Genomic DNA, 22,525 nt, shown 5'->3' on the forward strand with positions numbered 1-22,525 from the left:
TAGATACGTACAACGGATCTTCCTTTTTTTTTTTTCGATTGATTCATACAAGCTTACCGGCCACAGCTATACCTGTAAAATGGCGTAGTGGAAGCCTCCAGATCAATTTTGGGCACTTACGTTTGTGTAACGTTGAAGCGGTACGTGTCTCAGCAGAACAGTATTTTTAGATTCTGTGTCCATCGAAATACGCCCAGCGAGGCTGAGAATCGAACTTCTGACCCCGTGTTCCACAACGAAACTCCATTACCGTTGAGTCATTGCAATGCCACTCCCCCAGGTCATAAGCTTTCTAACGTATGCTCAACTGCATACGCGCCTAGCCTATAGCGCAGAAGCTTTACGTCGAGGTTCCGGGGGAAGCTATAACAGTTATCACATAAGCTATACGCTCGCGCGATAGCACTATTGCGGCTGGTGTTGATCACTGATGTCCGACCCATAGGCCTCGCTGGGTCCGACGCCAGGCCCTTCCTGGCCGGCTACGTCGCGCAGGGTCGGAAGGCTGTCCGCCGAGCCGGGTCCAAGTGGTACATGCCACTCGCCATGTACGAGCCGGACTGGCTGCCGTCGTACATTCACGGCAGCGGCTACGTCGTGTCGCGCGACGCTGTGCGGCCCCTCTTCACCGAGGCACTGACGACGCCCTTCCTCTACGTGGAGGACATCTTCCTCACGGGCATCGTGGCCCAGAAGGTACGCGTTGACGTGCTCTATAACTCTCACGGGCGCGCGAGTCGTATTCCTGACGTCACTGTGAGAGTGTACGAGTCCAACCACACGAATCTTCCACAGGCCCTTGTGCATAGTTGTGCGCACAGGTGAAAAAAGGGAATACGGCACGTCTGGCCCATACACTTACTCAGTGCGACCTGTCCCGTCATTGTTTAAAGGGGACCTGCAACACTTTTTCAGCGTGGCCAGAAAACGCTGCCGACCGGTAGTCGAGGCTCCTGAGAACACGCGAGCCAATCATTATAGCCGCAGAACGCGGCCTGGAATTCACAATTAGTTCTCAAAGTCAGCAAGAAATCGTTCCCTCTTCTTTCTACAAATGATGCCGTATACCCAAATGACCACGCCGTATACCCAAATTCACGCCCATTGGCTAGCTTGAGCGCCGTCGGCTGCATAGTTACCATGGCCGCCGCGGGAGGCCGCCACATTTCCGCGCGCGCGTACTCGCGATCACATTGAAAGTAAGCCACGCGTTCGAAGAAAAATGAAAACAAGAAAAAGCGCTCAAAGTCATGACGCGCGCGAGACGTAACTTCTCTCCCCCGTGCCATCCCTCCCTGCTATAGCTTCCAGCGCCCTCGTCGGGACGAGAGAAGAGAGAAAGCAATGAGAGCGTGCGACAAATCTCTGTAACTCCGCTCGTACTTGAGAGATTCAAAAGCTTTTGCGGCGGTAGATTCGTGAGGCAATAAACTCCTTGAATGAAGCCATTCGATGGTTACTTGGAAAAGTGTTGCAGGGACCCTTTAATGTGCAGGGCCGTGCAGGTATTTGACGATAATGGCAGCCGACGACCACTGACGTTGCACTCCAAGATCTGTTTACCTTCCACTTTAACCCCAAAATGTCGAGGACCAAATGCAGGCCGTTTTGAGAAGCACGTCATCTCTTAATTTTCATTTTTGCATCCACTGCGAAGCTTGTTTTTTGTTTCGGATTCGACCAGCGGGGGGGAAGGGGGTGCGGTGAGACTTCGCGCTGCCCCCCCCTCCCTTATTGGAGAACCCTGCGCAGGCCTATGCCTTTGTGGTATATGGCACTTCCAGCTATAACACCGAGCTGCTAAAAGCCGCAGCTTTAGCGTATTATATACGAGGACATTTCTCGTACTCTATAGTGCTGCCCTGCTTTGCATGCTTAGCGCCCTTTCCCTGACGAGTGACGGTTACACGGGAGTAAACAGTTTGACGAAATGGGTCGCGAGGCATCGATCCTGCGCAGAACGCATTTATTTTAGCATACTATACGAACTGAAAGCTGGGTGAGATGGCATGCGGCATTCGCTTTCTCGAGTAAATCAGCGCTCACGAGCTTTTAAGGCCACTAATGGGAGGAAAACACTGACAGCGTCCTCTGTTTATGTGCTCCTTATTGCGTGTGCTCGGTAAATTTTGCAAGTACATGACATGTTACTCGCTTATTAGGAAAACCCAGGTGGCTTACTTAACTCCTATGTCTATAGTAATCTCATACGATAAGTCGGATTTTGTGCGGACCCGATAGGATAATATACTCGCTTATAAGATATGATGGCTATAGGCCATACGGATTTTTCTTTCCTTTTGTTTCCGAGATTGGAGATGATAGTTGTGCTGGGTGGCTACATACCTAATGCTGGACACATCATTTGGGAAAGATCATTTACGAAAGGAACAGTTAGTAAATTCGGCGCTTGATCCGCACTTGTGTTTCTCCTTTATGAAAGCACAAGCACACTACAAGAAATACGCGTGAGTGACCCGGCAAAGCGATCGAGTTCTATGCCCCGAATATTCTTCGGTTCTCTGTTCTACACATTTACGTCGCCCTCGAGCTATGAGCATCGGCACCACTGCGTCATAAAGGGAACCGGAAGGCGTCGCGTGATCGCACGGTTCCCCTACACTACACGCCGTTCGAGCATTATATTCACAAACGCCCACCTTCAATACCGCCCTTCGCCTTGAGCGATCGCCGCGCATCAATAGCGTGCTATGGTATATAGGCGAGTATATATGCGTGCTCCGATGATGTGTGGCTCGAGAAACACCCCTCCACTGCAACGCTTGTTTTCTCGTGGGCGATAAATGTGTATCATTACGAATTTCTAGCACAACTATCGCCGAAGGCTGCAGTCGCCGAAGCGCGTGGATTCGACTTCATTCGAGGAACCATCTATGGCTCTCTGCTCGGCTTATTTGATGAATGGCGCCAAGCCGAGCACGCGTGCAGTTGTGACTACAATATATAACCGTGAGACTCGATACTTCCTCGATACCATGCGTGATCGCACTTAAGTCATTGTATAGCTCGTTCACTTAGTTTTCCCGTCGAGTAACAAAGTCTCGTTCAGAACCTTTAGCAAATTAACGTCTATATATTTAGTGAAGATTCGTTTTCAAGGAGTAAATAAACAAAGAAAGTACGAATGATACTCAAGGGCCGCAAAGACATGAAATAAACGCAACTCTTTTAGCATTATGCCTAGAGGGCTGAAAAGTTAAATTCGAGGGGCTTGCGTAGAAACCCCGATATGATTATGACGCACGCTGTAGGGGGGGGGGGGGACTCCTGACTACTTTCGACTAACTAGAGTTCTTTAAAATGCACCCAAATCTAAGTACGCGCGTCTTTTTGCATTTAGCTCCCATCGAAATGCGGCAGCTGCGGCCAGGAATCGATCCCGCGACCTCGTGCTCAGCAGAGCGACGCCGTAGCCGCTATAGGGCCGCCACGCATGGTGTGCCTAGAGGGTAAAACGTTTCAAGTACGTGCAGCCACGCAAATGCTCCGTAATGCGTGCATTCCAGCAGTTAAGATCGCTTTTCTTCGCATAACTTCCGCTACTGCTATCTAAAGCGACGACCATGCGCGGAGATTGATTGCCCCGTACAAAATACGTGATTCCATTGAGATCGTCGCTTGGATTCTCTGCGTTTTGCGATAGCCCCAAGGACCACCTCCATGGTGGGCACGTCGTCGCAATAGCTGCGCGGAGTGCGCGCAAGCGCGCGAATATACGTGCAGCGGGTGCCATCATTTGGGCCTTGGCGCGCCGTAATTCTGATCGATTGTTTTGTAACAGCGGCATATTACGCAGTGGCGGAAAGAATCGGTGCAGGAAGTACCCGAACGTGCGTACGTCAAAGAGAGGGTGTCAAGGCAAAAAGTACAGATCGCTGAGGGGCGCTGTTAGCGGTGACACGATGCGTATACAGGGTATGTCGTGTGTCCCGTTGGTATCCGTGGGAGGTGCTATACCGGCTGTTCAATTCGTTGTTTAAAGGAACGCGGCAAGTTCAGTCTATACTGAAAAACTTAGTTCTTAAATAACCCCTTTTTCGGTGGGAAAAAAGTTTACTAGTGTTCTACGGCAGCGCATACGTTAAACGTGAACAATTTGTGAGATATCAGGGTGTACGTAACTTGATTCATTTTAGTTTAACGCGCATAAGCGATAACATCAAGAGAGGTAGAGAGCGAAGCGCGCGAGAGAAAGATTGAGCCACGCATTATAGGAACCCTGATAACGAACACTCTAACACAACAAGGTGACTTGTGAAATAGCGCGCGTTACCATCGCGCATACATAAGACGAACAAATCCGATATGTGCTGAGCACGCACAAAGAGAGAGAGGGAGAACCAGCCATGTTTCTTCCCGTAAATAATCTCTTTTTATTTGCTTTCGTGCGTTAGTCTATAAAACACGGTAGAAAATCTTCGCCGCTCCCTTCCCCATTTTCTTTCTTTCTTTCTTTCTTTCTTTCTTTCTTTCTTTCTTTCTTTCTTTCTTTCTTTCTTTCTTTCTTTCTTTCTTTCTTTCTTTCTTTCTTTCTTTCTTTCTTTCTTTCTTTCTTTCTTTTGTTGTTGTGGTTGTCAAAAGCTTAGTGCCAGTACTTAAAAGGGTCTTCACAGGATATTTCTTCGCATTTAGATCATTTTGCCGCAAGAAAACTTCCTGAAGCTTGTTTCATTGAGTCTTAGGTTCCTTTATAGCAAAGTGTTACTCCTTATTTATATATCTACAACTATGTCCTTGTAAACGCCATCAACCTTGATGACGTGGCAGCAGCCTGGAGGGGATACCTCAGGACGGCGCTTCATTTTGGTACCATTCGCGTTTGTATCCCCACCGACTTGCACCGCCTTATCCTGACAAGAACAGTTATCAGGACACTTGTCAGGATAGCCGAGGCTGTCCAGCTATTATATAACATAGCACCACAGTTTACTATAAACAGCTTAACTTGAGGAGTTATTTCATGAAATATAAACGTCAACGTATACGTTCGACAGTAGCATGAAGTCACAAAGGACGCTTTTTTGCGGTTTTTCGAGAAGAAAACTTCGCAGTCGAAGAATAAGTCGATCTGGTCCCGAGATCGGAAACTGGGGTCAACAGTCTTGCTACTCAAGGAAATCGCTGTGCCGCCTCAGGTGTCAGAGACGGTGGTATGACGACCGCCCCTGGGGCCATCGGCCGAGATTTTGTAGCGTTAGCTACACTGGCCTAGCCGAGCCAGTTTCACGTGGATCCTCAAGAGGCGTGCTGCGCATGCGCAAGGATCAGTGATGTCACGCACCGAAGCCGGCACCTCCCTCGCACTCCACCGCCGCCGGTCTGCGCTTTCCAGAGGAGTGACGTCGGAGCCTTGGCAGACGTATTGGCACCGGAGCGCGCGCCGCTATTCGCCTTCGCTGTGCCGTCGCCGTCTGACTGCGCTGGAGCCGCTTGATAGCGCCTCTTACTGGCGTTTGCCAGTCAGTCAGTCAATGAACTTTATTTATAAATTGTCCTGAGGAGCCGATTCCCCTCAAGAGGGAGGGTCGGCTGCGGGCCGCACTCACGTGGGGACAGGAAGAGCGAGCCCCTCCGCCAAATTGCGGGCCCTCTGGACAGCCCGGATTTGGACCTCCCGGTCCGTGTGGTATAGCCATGGAGAAGGAGAGCGCAAATGCTGCTCAGTGGCGCAGAAGAGCGCAGAAGCTTAACTCATTCCCGAAGTAGTTGCCTGGCAGAATAAATATACATGTGCCACATAATGCATATACCGTGTGTGTGTCATTGAAGCAGCAGTAAGCATGATAATCAAGCTAATCCCAGACAATCAGGAAAGCTAAGAACAATTAGCTGAACCTTTACTAACGCTACGTTATCCTGGCATAGCCGAGCTAAGCCACAGCAACATTTTTTATTCCGCAAAGCTTTATAGATCTTCACGTAAGAATTTGTTTATGTTGCCTTTATAGTCTGATGATACAGTCGATTGCGTGTGAATATGTTTCGTCCATTCCTCTTCAAATAGTGCAGCCATCGAATATCAATATATTGATTTCCATATATTTAAGGGTCAAGATTTCACGGAAATTCTTCATGGCGCATGCCACAATTCCGACTCAGGGTATCTAACAAGTATAAGCTTGCTAAGCGCCCTCAGAAAAGCGGCAAGATATCAGAGCGACACCAAGGTTGCGCCGATATTACCGGGTGCTTAGAGTTTAAAATATTCCCATTAAGTCTTGCACTTGAGATGCTGATAGTAATAATAATATCTGGGGATTAACGATTTGGCGAAGCGATACGCGTTATCCCGATGGAACAGGTGAAAGGGGCCCGCGACTTCGCGTGCCACGGCACCTGCACCATCGACTGCGCGCAGCGCTTTACGCCACAGGGTTATAGCGCTACAGGGTATTATAGCAGGGTATTATTCTATTATAGCGGCAAGCCAAAACACACAAGCTGTAACAAGTTTCCCTGACACAGCACAGCGAAGCGAGGCTGTGTATTCCAGACTTTCGGCTACGTTTGCCTTATCTGTATGTATAATTACCCAATAACGACCACAGAGCTGGGTAACGAGTTTGAAGTCGGCAATTACCGTTGTTCCTCGTTCTTAGGCCGACTAATCCAAATATCCCGAATGCGCACTCGCGTGAATCCTAATCTCATCGCTCATATTTACTGATGGTGCTGGGTAGGATACCTGCCGTGAAATATGCATGCAAAAAATTAGCGAGCAAACACCGAATACGAGGTAACAAAGCCTTTTCTTCACCACGCTCTGCACAACCGCCCGTAACGGTCAGACCTGGCGCACGCCAGTGCAGTACGTGGTGTCCACAGATTGTGCAACGCGCCGCGCCCAAGTTAATAACAATATCTGGGGTTTAACGTCCCAAAACCACCATATGATTATGAGAGACGCATTAATGGAGGACTCCGGAAATTTCGACCACCTGGGGTTTTTCAACGCGCACCTAAATCTAAGTACAGGGGCCTCAAACATTTTCGCCTCCATCGAAAATGCAGCCGCCGCGGCCGGGATTCGATCCCGCGACCTTCGGGTCAGCAGTCGAGCGTCATAACCACTAGACCACCGTGGCGGTGCTGAGATGCTGATGGACGAAGCCGTATCTGTAACACGTGTGTGTTTCCTGGCAGGCGCAAAGGGCCATAACAGCGGGGCTTTTCCTGACTGCGCTGTGCAGTGGATTGTCGTCGCTAATGCGTTGTCATAGTAATAGGCAAAAAAAAAATGATTACACGGAGAGCAAAAAGAAAGATCACCTCATACTATCCCCACCACACCTTTTTTTTTCTCGCTATGCCGTTGTTACGAGGCTTGAATGCATGCAGGCGGCGTAGGGCTTTACGCAGTTAATTCTGTGGTTGGTCCTTGGAAGATTATCGACGCTCCGTCTGTGATGGCCTTCTGCGCTTCGCAGGTGGGCATCGAGTTGACACACTCGCGTTGCTTCATCCCCTACTCGGTGTGGCATCCTTGCGACTACCGGAACTTCATCTCGACCCACGAGTGGGACCTCCAGCAGCTGCAGGTCGCCTGGCAGAGCGTTCACCATGCCGAACACCTCTGCCCGCCAGCTGACGAGAGCTTGCTTGCATGCTCTTATGCGCGCGTTCTGAAGAAAAACACGTTTCTTGAGCCTTTGTTACCGTACGCGCATTAATGTTCCCGACGCGCATATAGCTGCTATCTCAACGACTGACGTTGATAGGAAGTGCGCGTGTGAAGGGAGTGAGCAGGTGAGAGAGAAATGTAGGAAACCTTCAGGGTTTGTTGTTGTTGTTGTTGTTGTTGTTGTTGTTGTTGTTGTTGTTGTTGTTGTTGTTGTTGGCTGAACGCCAAAGAGAGAGAATATAGTCCATTCAATCACCTATCATTCCACGCAGTACTGATTCCTGAGACAATGAAACCGAGTGAAGCGATTGTTCGTTGCGCCACTTGGCAACGCGAATACCGCGCAGCTTTTAAGTGCGTAACACTTTAGGGGTCCGGCTTGCCGTTCATCCGTAGATCTCAAGTGGCGTGATCACGCTCAGAATCAAGCTGTCAGTACAGGCCTAAAACAAGGATAGCAATGCTCAAAACCGGGTTAAAATAAATGAACAAGGTCTAAAATAATATAATTAGCAGAAATAACCCATAAGTAACCACAATAATGAACTTTAAATCGCTAAAAGCGCTTCGGATACATGCGGCTGTCACCCGCGCCGTGCAAGACAGGGCGCCACCGCCTCGCCAAGCGCGCGATTGCTCCTCCCACCCGCGCTTCTCCGGCGCCTTCGTCGCTACATCTGAAGGGTAAAACAACCTGACGGAACTCGCTGCAGACGACACGTATCTCAACTGCCGTAACAAGCAGGAAATCGATAAATCGCAGCAAAAGGTAGCGCGAATGTAGCACACAGAGTTTGCGAATCTCCTAAACAAGATTCTACTTGTGCCGCGGAACCCTACATGCATGCTCACCTCAAACATCGACGCTTCGACAGTTTGCTAAACCGAGCAGTGGGAACTCTACGAACGGGAATCGCTGGGTGCCCGTGCTTACACACTTTCTCAGGTTTCACAGTGGTGGAGCTGCGTTTACCGCAGGACTTTGAAGTACTACAATCGCTACACAAGAACGGCATTAGCGGCTGAATTTTTATATCCTGTACAGTTGTTGTAAAGACACTCCTTGCTGCTATGTATACAAGAAAAAAATTATTTAGTTTGAAGCTTCGTATGTGACAGCTTGAGGCGGCACAAGTGCGCTCCAGATGCACGAGTACACATGTAGCAGCATTCGCCAAGCGATGTATGCATAGGCGTGCGCAGAGGGGGGGCAGGGGGGGCGCAAAATCTGCCCCGTACATTGACCCTTCTAGTCACCTAAGAGAGGGGTGGGCGCAAAATCTACCCCATACATGGACTTTTTAGGGTGGGGGGGGCGCTGCGATGAACCTTCGCCCCCCCCCCTAATGAGGAACCCTGCGCACGCCTATGGATGTATGTGTATATAACTTTCGGCGATTTGTGTTTACTACGAGTGATCAGCAACCTACTATAACTTATAGTGTCATTCAAAGCGTTATCTTTATCTTTCAGTCGTTTGATTAAAGGGTAAAATGGAAACATAATTTCGTTTTAGGTGTGTAGCACTTCAGGACCTGTGCTCGTCGTCCATCCACTGTCTCATGTCGCATGGTCGCGCAGTGGTCAATACAGGCCTAAAACAAGGCTGACAATGCTCAAAACCAGTGAAAAATGAACTAACGAGGTCTAAAATACTATAAACTACAGAAATATCGAATAATTAATCGCAATAATTTACCTAAAATCGCTAAAAACGCTCCTGAATCATGCGGCTGACACCCGCGCCGCGCAAGAGAGGGCGCCACCGCCTCAAGGGAATCGCTGGGTTGCCACGCACTTAAGTTTTACGGTAGTGGGGCTGCATTAAGCGCACGATTTAGAACTACACCAAGACCTACCTACACAACAGTGACATTAGCGTCTAGATGTCTAGAAGAGGGGGGAAAATGCGTCATCGTGTGAATATTTGTGCATGGTTATACTATTAAAGTGATACGGGAAGTAGTGACTGAAGCGAGAGTGGTTTTGCAACGCTCTTCAGCGGCGTCCTGTCGTTTAATTCATGAACTTTTGTTCTTTATACATTTACTTCTCCACTGAACGCGGGCCAACTAAGAATCCTCGCTGTTATGCGAAGTCGCATGCCGCCTAGTGCGACTTCTCAGAACGTATTCACGAAGTGCCTCCTGGCCATCTATGTATGCATTTAAATCTCTCCTCTCAATTTCACAACTTATTTGCCATCTCTGATTATCGCATGCGTATTTGTACATGAACAAGCTTGAAAAAAAAACCGTTTATTGCAATCGGGCAATCGGGAAGTGCCTCGGAGAAGAAGAGGAGAAAGAGAAGTACAGCACGCTCGAAACGGCAAGGTATAGTAGACTGTTTTTATTTCTCAGCCTGCGTTACACTGGGGCGTTAACATGGCCCTTTGTTCCGTACTTTTGAGATTACCTTCCTGAATTTGCGTATCTATTAAGTTTGCAACCGTTTCCTGCATGACTTCCTCCAAACCCTCCTCGACGGCATCTCTCCGAGCAACGCATAGCATGTCACCTGCCGTATCGTAAATGGCCTACCTAGAGATCTTTCAACGGATCTCGCTGCAAAAGTTATTGCGACAGATGCATCGCAGTGAGGGAACTGTTCTGGTCGTTCGATTTCGCGGACTCTTTCGACTTTTTAAATACATGGAGCCGTATGGAACGTTCAGATCTATTTTCCTCCGTCGCGCGAATCAATTTCTGAATTCGGCCGTATTTCAAGGTGCAGTCTGATGTGCAGGTTTTAATTAATACAGAGGGTTACACGGTCGCTGCGCGTCGCTAAAGGACACGATGAGAGAAGTACGACGCTCGAAGGCGAAACGAAATATGCAGTATTCAGTGCGTGTGTAGGCTTTTTCTTTCTTTTCTTTTTCTTTGAGAATTTGCGACAGCTTCAGCTAAGAACACGGGTTTGACTCTAAACAGTATATACAGCCAAACCTCGATATAACTAACTTCAATATAACGAAATTCTCGCTATGGCGAAGTATTTCACTTTTCACAACTTCATGTCCATACAACATGGCCATGTACTTTGAACCCCAGTATGACGAAGCGTGTTTATCCGTGATTTCATTATAACGAAGTCTCAGTGCTGCCGCACAAGAAGACCGAGGCGATATAAATTTAAACTTCTGCGGGGCCAGCGGTAATATGGTTGAGTAATCATGATCGTCGCCTTCTCTTTATGCGATTTTAGACCACAGCTCTTTTGGATTTGTGGCGTGCGACGGTTATGGGCGTTGCGCGTTCATCGAAACGAGTGGAAAGCAAATGGTTCGGTTCGGTGAACATGAGGTCATCGGCGTCGCACTACTCCGGGCAACACCCGAGGTCTTGATGACAAGCCGCGGCGGCAGAAGAGGCCGCGATAGCTTCGCTTATTCCATATTACCACAGTGCGTTTGGCCTGCATTTCTTTCGGGTTCACGCGTGACGTTCCGCCGCTGTGAAGAGGTCTTCACCGACTCAGCGTCAAGCCGCGGTCGCTGGATCTCAGAATCAAGAAAATATTTTTTCACAGGCTTTTTAAATTAGTTTTTTGTACTGCCGTATTGTTCAAACATTCTTCTGGCACTTCTCGGGAAAAAATAGAAACCTTCTGCGACTATACTCCGCTTAAAAAGGTCCAATTTCATTTCAGCGAAGTTTCAATATAACGAAGTAAATTGCCGATGTTATCAACTTCGTTATATTGAGGTTTAACTGCAGTAACCGCGTGACGTTGCATCGGGGCGAGCCTGAGGACTTCTATCGGGTTTCACATCTGTGTTGTGGACCGTGCAGATGTCCTGCGCAGCGTCGCGATCTGTACAGCGGTCCGTCCGGCATGTCGTAGTTTCTGTTTGGCTCCTGCTGGCCCTGTGCGCGCTGAACTACGCGGTGGTGCGATACTGCGTGAGCGACATGCGCTGGCACATCAGGCAACGCGACCAGACGCGCATCGTGGTGGGACCCGGCCGGTTTCCTGCGCTTCCGAACCTCCGCTGTCCAGAATTCCTGGCAATCGTCGTCTGCAGCGCCGTCGACCACTTCGAGCAGCGCGCAGTTGTGCGTGACACGTGGGCGCGCGACGCCGCGTCCGGGAGGTCCAGCGTATTCTTCCTGATCGGCTTCGCCGACAACACGGTCAGTACACTCTGTCGTCCATCTTCTTCGATCACGCTATAGCCTCTGGCAGTGTTTTGTGCTACCAAAACGAATATTCCTGAGCTAAGCGTTTTTAACGCGACAGCGCTATAGGGGCTCGTTTCACAGAAATTTCGGTGTCGGCGCCATTGGTTCGTGAAAGATCGTGAAAAATGCAGTGGTTCCGATCCGGAATGGAAGCGAGCACTTGTGCGTGATAATCAGGTGCCCTACCACAAAGCCACACCAGTGCTTGAAACCGTTTCGGAAAAAAAACCCAGTGCAGGTGTCATGCAGTGGAGGAGCCTCGTTAACAAGTGTAAAATTGCGTGTCAGAAGCGTAAAACCGCACCAGGCGTCACACCATATGAACTGCACAACGAGTTGTTGGTTTGAAGGCCCACCCATCACAAAGCGCTCAGGCATAATTGGTGATCCCCATCAGCAACAACATCAACAAAGTGTGCACGCAGATGAGTAAGTGCCCGCAATCTCGTACGGACACGTAGTGGGTACTTCACTAATTCGCAGAATGATGAATGATGGTGTAGTGGGCACTTCGCAACGGCATTTGCTGTAGGCATTCTAGGATAGTTTAAAACCGTGAAAAGTTCCTTTCCTAGCGACACGGTTGAGGCGTCCCCCGAGAAGCGAAACCTGGCTATAGCGAATGAGAAGGCGATGCCAACGGGGCCCGATTACGCTATCGCGTTGCTATATACTCTTGAAGGCAAAGCTCAAGCGTCCTCCAGGTTTTTTTTATTGCGAGCGCGAAGACGACGGCAGGTTTATACGAAGGAGGAGGGGTGCATATATATAAGAGCGCAAAGGGGCCCTGCAACACCTTTCTGAGTTATATTGCAATACTCTCATTATTGACGTATGACTGTTCACGAGTCATATGCCGCAAAAATTTTTCGAATCCGTCAAGTCTAAGTGGTGTTACCAAATTATAGAAATCACGTTCTGCAGCTTTCTCCCTCTGCTCAACGCCTCCAGCGCGCGGAAAGCTGCGCGGGGCGTGGAGGGAGTGAGCGCGGAGGTGCGAGGAGGTGCCCAAGAGTTACGTCAGCGCCGGCGGAATTTTTTTCTTCATTTTTTTCTCTCTGGCATCTGGGCGCAACCACGTGGTCTGTGGCGCCACTTCCGGCCGGCTTGCGTGGTTCTCGTCGAGTGGAGCCCATCCATTGGCGGTCCCCAATCCAAGGGATGGATTGGGGACCGCCGATTGCCTACATTGAAGATACTGTGCAAAGGCCCGATGAAAGGGAAGATTGACAATCATCCGTTTGCAACACACAGCGATAAGGCCATCCATGCGGATTTCTCAGAAAGAAAGCTCCTTAGTTGAAAAATTCGCCCTGGTCTGGGGATCGCGCACGGGACCAATGCCTCTCTGGGCCGGTCGCTTTACCAATTCAGATAACCAGGAAGCTAGTAATTGGCAGCGCGAGGGCGAATAGATAGACAACACGAAGTTCATTTTTGCTTCGAGTTGTCTCATAACTGATTCGCAGAATGGATAACCTGAGGAGATATAGCGCCAGTAGCATGAATGACGTTCTTCTGTTATGTGCGTCGCACGGTACAGCTGCTTGTGAAATACTGCATGTGTCGTGAGTCATCGGAGTTATAGTGAATGTAGCGCTGTCCCTCTGGTCTTCGTCATTCTTTGCACTGATTCACCACTTGACTCAAATATCAACCGGAACCCGACGTTATTTTCCATTTTTATGGCACCTGTGAACGACCCTGTAGATGGCTTGCACTGACGTCACTAAAACCGCCATGTTGGTGCGCTGCATGGTAGAATGCAAGGTTTTTGTGACGTCGCGTTAATGTTATCATTGCATCACTACCAAGTTCTTTTGTTATTGACGCACAGAGGCCAATAATAATGTGGCCGCATCGCTATCATATTGAAGCAGGTTAAGCGCAATGTGATTATGCTGCCTTTACGTCATCAAAGCCGCCATGTTGCTGAACCGGTACGTTATGAAGGTGTGTCCATGACGTCACATGCAAGCTATCTTTGTAATAGTTCAACTTCAAACTCGGCACGCCATTGACAAAGCAAAGCACAATAACGCATTGAAGCGCGAGTTTTATTTTTGGTAATTATCAAATCTAGACGTTGCGCATCAGGGTTCATATTTGCAAAGCGCTCTTGCGCTCTAATTGTTCATAAGACCAAGTTCAAGGTAATCCTGATGCTGGATATAACATCAGCGAAGTGCGTCACCAAGTGACGTAGAGCACTCGCGAATGAGAGCCTTTGTGAACACGGCCTCCGAACTACAGAAGAGAAACTGAAAAAGAAAATGGTAAGGTAATTCGCAACATTATTTTTATGTCATACATCAAATTAGAGTGCAATTTCTGTCATGGTAAAATTAGTATAAAGAATAGCGAGCACTAATTGGATACACCAGCGAGACCTGCATCCAAAATCAAAATAGTATCTTTTTTTTTCTTTGAACATATGTTCTCTTCGGTACCCTGATAATATGTGCCAAATTATACAACCGTAAGTCGTTCACTTTTTTAGAAAACGAATTTTAAAATTGGCAGCCAATTCCGGAATCACGCGGGCCATCCTGTGTATGTGACGTAACGTGCCTACTCTTTTTGAACCCCGCCTTGCCCAACAGAAGGTTTCAGCGCGCGCTTTCTTCTACGAGGCGGCGACGACGCGAGTAAAGTTGTTCGGTTTTGTTAGCTGCTAGCGTCTCAGTCGTCGCTGACATCGGCTTTTACGGTAAGCACGCACAATACTGAGCAACGAGGAGATCGATGCGGGGCACGTCAGCTACTTCACGCGCCAGCAGGTCGAAATCAAAAGGCGATGCTTCCGCGCTCATATAGTAGCTGCAATCATCGCTGAACTCTTCACTGGTAAGTTGAGACGGGCTGGCACAGCTTGATTCCGCGTCAATGACATAGCCAGCTTGCTTTTCGCGCGATAGAGGAAGCACGTGTGCTATGTTTACACCCCGGCCAGCCGTGGCGGCGTGTAGCGCAATTCGTCACGTCATCGCATACCCAGCACGGAGCAGCTCAGCTCCCTGTTTCGGTTTCGACCCCTCGTTTATTGCTTATTTAAAATTATTGACGAGTCTTTCAGCAAAATGAACCACCCTTGCTGTTACAGGACTGTTTATACTATTTGAAAACGGCATTATCTCAATATGGTCGAAAATGCACCGGAGTTCCCCTTTAAGGCGAAAGCATTAAATGCGCGGGATGTCGGCGTCGGTATCCCACGGCGTCGGCGTCAACATGACTGATGCAAAAAGCGCCATCACGTGATGACGTACCCATATGACGTCGTCATAACGTCACAGATCGCCGAAATGTGTGACGTCATCATGTCGTCACGATGGCGTTACATAACATGATGTCACGTGATGACGTCATCTCATGACATCGTTGCCTGGTCAAAGGTGGGCCGATCACGGAGGCAGTGCAAAACCACGTTAGGTACAGAAAGCTTTCGGAGGGTGGCGGGGGAGGATCAATACATGGACGACTGAAAAGAAAAAGAAGATGGCTTTCGCCTTCGAGTCGTCTTAGGGGAATGCATAAGGGACCCTGTGAGATTTAGTTTCCTTTTTCTTTTTATTGGTCCTTTTCTTTTTCTTGTTTGAAGCCATTCAAGCAGTTTGAGCGCGCTATGTGGAACACTAGTCTCAACATTATAGCACTAGTCGCCAAATTTAGCGCTAATTTGAAGTGTTTAAGTAATTACATCACGAGCAGTGTATATGTCCACATACGCTTACGCGTAACAATACACCCCGCCCCAACCCGCCGCATTGGTCTAGTGGTTATGGTGCTCGACTGCTGACCCGAAGGTCTCGGGATTGAAACCCGGCCGCGACGGCCGCATTTCGATGGAGGCAAAATGCAAGAGGCCAGTGTACTTAGATTTAGGGGGACGTCAAAGAACCCCAGGTGGCCAAAATTTCTGGATTCCTCCATTACGGCGTCCCTCATAATGATATCGCGGTTTTGGGACGTAAAACCCCAACAATTAATTATTTATTAACCGACACTCCATCGTTCGCATGCAGCCGAGCGGAGTGATCCTGCAAGAGCGTGTTGCCGACGAGAGTGCCCGCTACGGTGACATCATACAGGCAGACTTTCGCGACACGTACCGCAACCTGACGCTCAAGTCTGTTTTCCTGCTCAAGTGGGCCTTCATGTACTGCTCGCGCGCCCAATTCCTGTTGAAGACGGACGACGACGTCTTCGTCAACGTTCCCAACATGGTGCACTTGCTAACGGCACTGCAAAGCGCAAGACGCCAAACAGGGCAAGTATGCAGCACTCGTTTGCTTACTTCTCGTTTCCTATTTTTCGCAGTTTCGTCACGTGATATCGAGAGAGGGCAGATCAGCGATGATCTGGATTTGCAAAAATATGCTGTCATCAGTGCGCATGTGATTATCTGTGCCGTCCTGCAACACTGACGCGTTTCGAAGCCGAAAGTGTTTTACTAGGACTGCGTGGGTAGCTTCTGAAGCTGCGCATAGAAGATATTAATACAGCAACTTTCTTATTACAGTGCCGCACATTGTCTGCAGTCCGCAGGGACAAAAATTTTTATGGCAATTCCGTTGTTCATTCTTTTATTTATTTATTTATTTATTTTTGCTAAACTGTCTGCTCAAGACATCGGACAGACTTTCAGCTGGTTGCAGGCTTGCATTTCTTGTTGATGCTCGGCACTCAGTGGAGAACCCACGGTACGCGAAAAAAAAAAAAAAATGTCATGGAGCCTTTATTATGTTCAATAAGAGTAAATGAGGATGCCCGTCCAATAAGCTTTTCGTGAAAGCTACCGTAACAAATTGAGTCAACGCGTGTCGTAATCGAGTAAATGTTTGTCTATGATTGCAGTCAAAACTATACATTGTCTGTATAGAAGAATGTCTATGCATCAGCAGTGGTGAATCCCGTGGCAACAGCTTGACGATTTCTGCTTACATGTATATATGATATTTCTTGTATCGATGCGCCGCTTTTTCTTGCATCCACGCTTCTTAACACTTTTTCAAGCGCTGTTCTGGAGCTCCTGTTTCACCGAAATATGCGGATGTGCTGGAAGGGTTTCGTTGCACGTACTGGGGATCAGTGCCCGAAGCAACAGCATGCTGCAGAGCGCATGCATACAATGCATTGCAAGAGGTGCTTTGTATTTCTCGCGTTCAATGAAGGCACTATTTCGGAGCTGTTTCCTGACACTGCAAGACCAGCTCTGGCATCCGCGTGTTCGTGCTAAGAGAGCGTGGTTTTGACAAATACATCTTCGGTTGTGGAAAACCAGCTTGAGACAGATAAATTGAAATGAAGCTTGTTCATGGCCTATAGTATGCTATAAGTGCATACTTGGAGCTGTAGGTGGCGCAAATAAGTACTTTGTCTTTAGTGGCGTAGCCAGAAATTTTTTTCGGGGGTTGGGGGGAGGGGTCTTTAATTACCTAAAAACCAGTATTTACCTTGTCCTGCCTCCTATTTCTGCACTTTTGATGGCGAACGCTCTCTCGTGAATGTGTGCCTTATTTGCGCTAGCCACAGCTCGAAGGACTTGAAAAGAGCGAATGCGGCGCCGACTCTGCGTAAAGGGGAGCGAACACAAGCTGAGACTTGGATGGTTAGCTGGACATTATTTACAATCCGATTCCAGATGCGACTTCTACTTCGAGATAGCTTTCCTTCGAAAACTCGTGCAATGCTCGTCCTTCGGGATCAGTGGGGACGGTTTTTTTGCAGGTCGAACCGTTTCGCCCACGTGACTATTGCGACGACGTCACCGTCTACGTCACTGACGACGCGTTGTCTAGGGATTTTTAAACGCATTTTAAAGCGCCGTCACCGTCACTTTAAAGTATAGAGTTTCCTAAAATTAACTAGAGGGAACTCTGGCACTGCGATCCTTCAGCCACCATGGGAATGATGGGTAGTACACGGATTTGCCTAGTCTTTGTACTTGCGGGCTTCGAACTCACTTGTGGCTTTGTTTATTGCTGTGTTTTGGTTTTCTTTCAGATAAAAGAATGGATCGTTGTGAACTTCGTGACCAGATTTGAATTGGTGAGCCTAAAAAAGTTAAGTGGTGAAGTGGAACTGTTGAACGTTTGCCGAACTTCCTCTTGCGACAATGCGGATGCAGGCGACGCCCAGTCAAACGGAGCCGAAAGTACGAAGTTTAGACAAATCCGTGTACTACCCATCGTTCCCATGCTGGTTGAAGCGCCATGTGTTGCAGCTCCCATAGACACTAGCGCCAGAGTTCCCTCTAGTAAGTATTCTAGGAAACTCTATGCTTTAAAGGGCCATTTTCCTGTTGCTCAGTGAAGGCCCTCTGCGCCCTTCGGGCGCGGAAAACTAATCGTGGTTTCGCCCTCGCTTCGCGAGTGTGGCCATTTCGCTAACACTCAATGGCCGGTTGGCAGGGCCTCCGTCACGCGCTACTGGCCGCTGTCGCGGCCACGCGCTGTTTAGCCCGCGCGCCTGCCCCTTCGGGGTAGGCGCCCGTCCGTGCCAGCGACCGCGGTGTGCCCGTGTCACTGGGAACAACAAACAATACCCTGCCGGAAAAAAAAAGAAAAATAAAGACGGCACAGCAGCGAGGTTCGAACCAACGTCCTCGCAGTTTCGAGTACGACACGTTAACCGCAGCGCCACTAGGGCCAATCGGTTGGCTTCGCAGGCAAAGCCTGAAAAACGCGCCCGACAATAACGTGACGCGTCTTCAGGGACGTAGACGGTGACGTCGTCGCAATAGTCACGTGGGCGAAACGGTTCGACCTGCAAAAAAACCGTCCCGGATCAGTGCGTTCAGATGCATAGCTCGCTTCCCCCCTGCTTTCTTCGCGACTAACCGGGTCACGTGGTCACGCAGGCCCTTCGTGATCAGTAACATGCGGCGCAATAGCACTGCCGAGCGCGCCTTGGGGCACAAAAACTACCTGCCGCAATCGGTGTTCGCCACGGACGACCTTCCTCTGTACGGTTCCGGCACCGCCTACGTAATGTCGTACGACGCCGTGCGACCCCTGTTCACAGAGGCGCTGTTGACGCCGTTTCTCTACGTCGAAGACATCTTCATCACTGGCCTCGTGGCTCAGAAGGTAGGCGACCAATGCGTTGCACCGCATACGTCAAAGCTTCCCATGACAGCGGCGCCATGCTAGATGCTTTTAGAAAAATTGTGTTTTACGTACGAGTCAGAAGCAACGATCTACTATGAAGTCCGTATGATGTGAAGGTCGACAAAAAATTTTGAACACCTGGGGTTCTTTAATGTGCTCTCGATTAACTGTGACTCCTCTTACCGCCCAAAGCAGGTAGCTGAATACGTAACATACAGTGGCGTAAGACAACCAGAGTTACCAAGTCTAACCAAATGGACCCAACCTAACCTAACCTAACCTCGCTTCGGGAATGCTCGTATGGAGAATGTCAGATACCGCCGTATTCTTGAATTCGCCCCCCTGGTCAGCTATGACTGACCCGCACGACGGATACGGTCTCTCTGATTGGCTGGAAATGCCGTCGTCGCAGAATCTGATCATGCGTAGAACAGCGCCTTCGGCTTTACTTACGAACTGCGCTTGCACGCAGGTATGCCGTAATTTGTGGCTACATTGATTCAAACTATAAGTATAGCCGACACGATCTCGTAACTTCTCTCAGCAGCATAGAAGTATTAGAGTGAGAAAAAAAAAAGCCGGAATGAACAAGAATTGGCAAGAAAGCCATCAGACACGGTTTTGACTTATGCGTGTTTTTTTTATGTTCGCTTCAGTATATCAAACGATCGGTGCTCATTATTATATTTCGATGAGGAGGAACCTGCATAGACGTGCGCAAAGATGAAAATCCCATGTTCAGCTACTCTTCCGGGACCCTCAATGAAGGAATTATATTAAAAACATTAATTCAAGCAGCATCAGCGCGAATGAGAAGCAATCTTACAGATAAGGAAATAAGGTGAAAATCCATGAACACATAGTCTAACTGGCAAGATCAGCAGTGTACGTCAGTGCTAACATGCAACGAAACGAAAGTATGAAGTTATCAGCAAAAAATCATAAACCTCTACGGACTCCTCGAATGAAGTTAATTTGAATAATAGACTTTGAGATACACGATACGCTTACATACCACAGTTGTATCGTTCCAAAGAACGGCATAGATTATTTGTAGTTAGGTATAGGCCGCTTGTAGCTTCTTGCTACAAACGGGTCTACGACGACTTTTTTGCGTTTTATCAAGCTTTCTCTGCTTTGAGGGCTCCCGCGGAATTAATTGGCTACTGACATTTGGCGTTGTGATGACCGAGGTGATAGTGCAAGAGCGTTCGCGCGATATCTGTATGATCATATTGCTCTTCGCATGTATACATACGTCAAGCTGCACAAATACTACGGGAGCTTTCTTATTAAATCAGCCCTGAGAGACGACAGCACGCGCAGAAATTAAGGTCAGGCCTGTAGAGACGTCCTTCGCGTTTATTAGTAAAAGCGCTACGGCATGAACGCTCCAGTGCGCTCAGCGAGAGGAGGCCAAGCAGGCGTCACATATCAGCCGTCATAGCGTCGCTGAAGACGTAGTCCTTATGTTTTGTATTTGTCCACAATGCAATGGAACAAACAAGCACCCTGCGCGAGTATTCCAAGTTTAAAATCCCAATGGCATATTTCTAAGGTTGTTTTTCCGTCAATATTGGAGAATATTCGCGTACGGCGTGCTGCGTTTTCAACAACTGTGCGTGCACTCACGACCAAGAGTTTAGGGACTTCAAGGAACAACGCAAAAAACGAGAGGAGAATAACACAAGAAGACGCACACAGCGCCGACTCTCAACAATATGCGACGCACACAGCGCTATGTGCGTCTTCTTCTGTTGTCTTGTCGTTTTTTGCGCTGTTCCTATATATATATATATATATATATATATATATATATATATATATATATATATATATATATATATATATATATATCGCATGCTAGACAAATTCAAGGTATTGAAGTAATTACACGCTGTGGAGCTGTGCAGGAAATTTCTTTTTCATTTCTTTTTGTTGGTGCCATTGTCACCAAACCTTTGCTCGTCAGGGAACAGCAAAGACCCGCATCAAGTAAATATCCACAACGTCAGCTGCAAAACTGTGTAAAATGACATTCGGTGCTATCTTGTCACTCGGGAGGGCATCACTGCTGCACAAGCGACGTCGATATCTGTGGCGTGAAAAGCGCGAAATGTTAGCTAAGAAAAAGAATAAATGGAGGGGAAGGGCGTGGCCCTTACGCCCAACAAGATCGTCGACAACCGGAAATGTGTGGAGGCCATGGCACGATGGGTCTGTGGCTGTTTTCAACGAAAGGAAACTTGCCGCGGCTTCGTGCCCGTATTCCGACAAAGCACACATTGTCAAATTAGAGTACGAGAAGACCTACGCTGCACCCTGTCGCCGTTGAAAGGTATATAGGAGTGGTACAGCTCAGCAGTGTTTCCCATCCCATACTGGCGGCAGTGTTATTGATTGGAACCCGCCGCATGGGTCTAGTGGTCATGGCTCTCGACTGCTGTCCCGAAGGTCGTGGTATCGAATCCCAGCCGCGGCGGTGGCATTTCGATAGGGTCGAAATGTCAGAGGCCCGTGTACTTAGATTTAGGTGCACGTTAAAAACCCCCAGGTGGTCGAAATTTCCGGAACACTCCACTACGGCGTCCCTCATAATCATATCGCGTTTTTGGGACGTAAAACCCCAACAATTTCATTGTTATAGATTCAACAAGGAAACCTGCCCTTTCTATTGAAAAGGTACATCCCTCACAGGCTCACACTGTGGATCGTGTAGCTTGGGGCGTAGCCGGGGGGAGGGGGGGGGGGGGCGCTATGCCCCTGAGCTACAAATTTCTGGCTACGCGCGTGGTGTAGCTGCAGCTGTATACCCATTGTTGAAGGGCGCGCGAATTCTCAGGAGATGTCATGATACGATGACGTGCGAACTAGCCGAACCGTGTCGTATCGAAAAGAGGGATAATTTACGCATCGTTGTTACGTTCCATTACATTTAGCAAGAGGAAGCAATCCTTACCCTCTTTTTGTTTTGCTTTTCTCTTTGTCTTTCTCTCTGATCAGGTGGGCATCGATAAGGTCCACTCTGAGTGCTTCGTCTGCTGCCGCGTGGTCCACCATGCGTGCGAATACAGGACGCTGGTCACAGCGCACTTGTCGAAACCAGAGCGCATGAGGGATGTGTGGAGTTTTGTGCGCAATTCCAGCGCCGTGTGCCCGAGCCCCAGTGAACGGACTCCGTGCTGGCCATATGAGCCGCCCGCACACACGTTGACGCGGCAGCGGCGATAGTGACGACCGTTAGACACGCCTATAAACAATCGTTCGTTCTATGCCACGTGCTCGGGTTGTCGACCGTCGCCTGAAGTGACGTGACAGCTAGATTTAGCGTCTGAAGAAAACTGGAACGAATAGCCTTCACAGCACGCGTCTCAATAAATGTGCAACCTTTATTTCTCTTTGCCTCTGCCTCTCTGGGAGAAAAAATAAAGACACATGTAAGCTCCAGAAAGATGGCCCATCCCTGACAGCATCGGACCCTCCTTTTTAATTTTGTAAAATTTTCTCTTTAAACATTGAAAGGTGATGCTATCGAATATATTGTCACGGGGTCGTGTCGTTGACGAAGGCAGCAGTCGGAGTGT

The 22,525-nt window shown here is 48.6% G+C and overlaps 1 protein-coding gene across 1 annotated transcript; it reads left to right on the plus strand.

Annotated features, from left to right (window-relative positions):
- Window positions 1-237: 237 nt before the first annotated feature.
- LOC119378887 (beta-1,3-galactosyltransferase 4-like) lies at window positions 238-22,172 on the plus strand. The gene is made up of 6 exons (XM_049411998.1): window positions 238-696; window positions 7,449-7,678; window positions 11,577-11,781; window positions 15,855-16,099; window positions 18,632-18,920; window positions 21,945-22,172. The coding sequence occupies exons 1-6, from the start codon at window positions 535-537 to the stop codon at window positions 22,170-22,172; spliced, it is 1,359 nt and encodes a 452-aa protein (XP_049267955.1). The 5' UTR covers window positions 238-534.
- The last annotated feature ends 353 nt before the right edge of the window (window positions 22,173-22,525 follow it).

The sequence above is a fragment of the Rhipicephalus sanguineus genome, chromosome 1, assembly GCF_013339695.2.
Source record: "Rhipicephalus sanguineus isolate Rsan-2018 chromosome 1, BIME_Rsan_1.4, whole genome shotgun sequence".
Taxonomy (NCBI): Eukaryota; Metazoa; Arthropoda; class Arachnida; order Ixodida; family Ixodidae; genus Rhipicephalus; species Rhipicephalus sanguineus.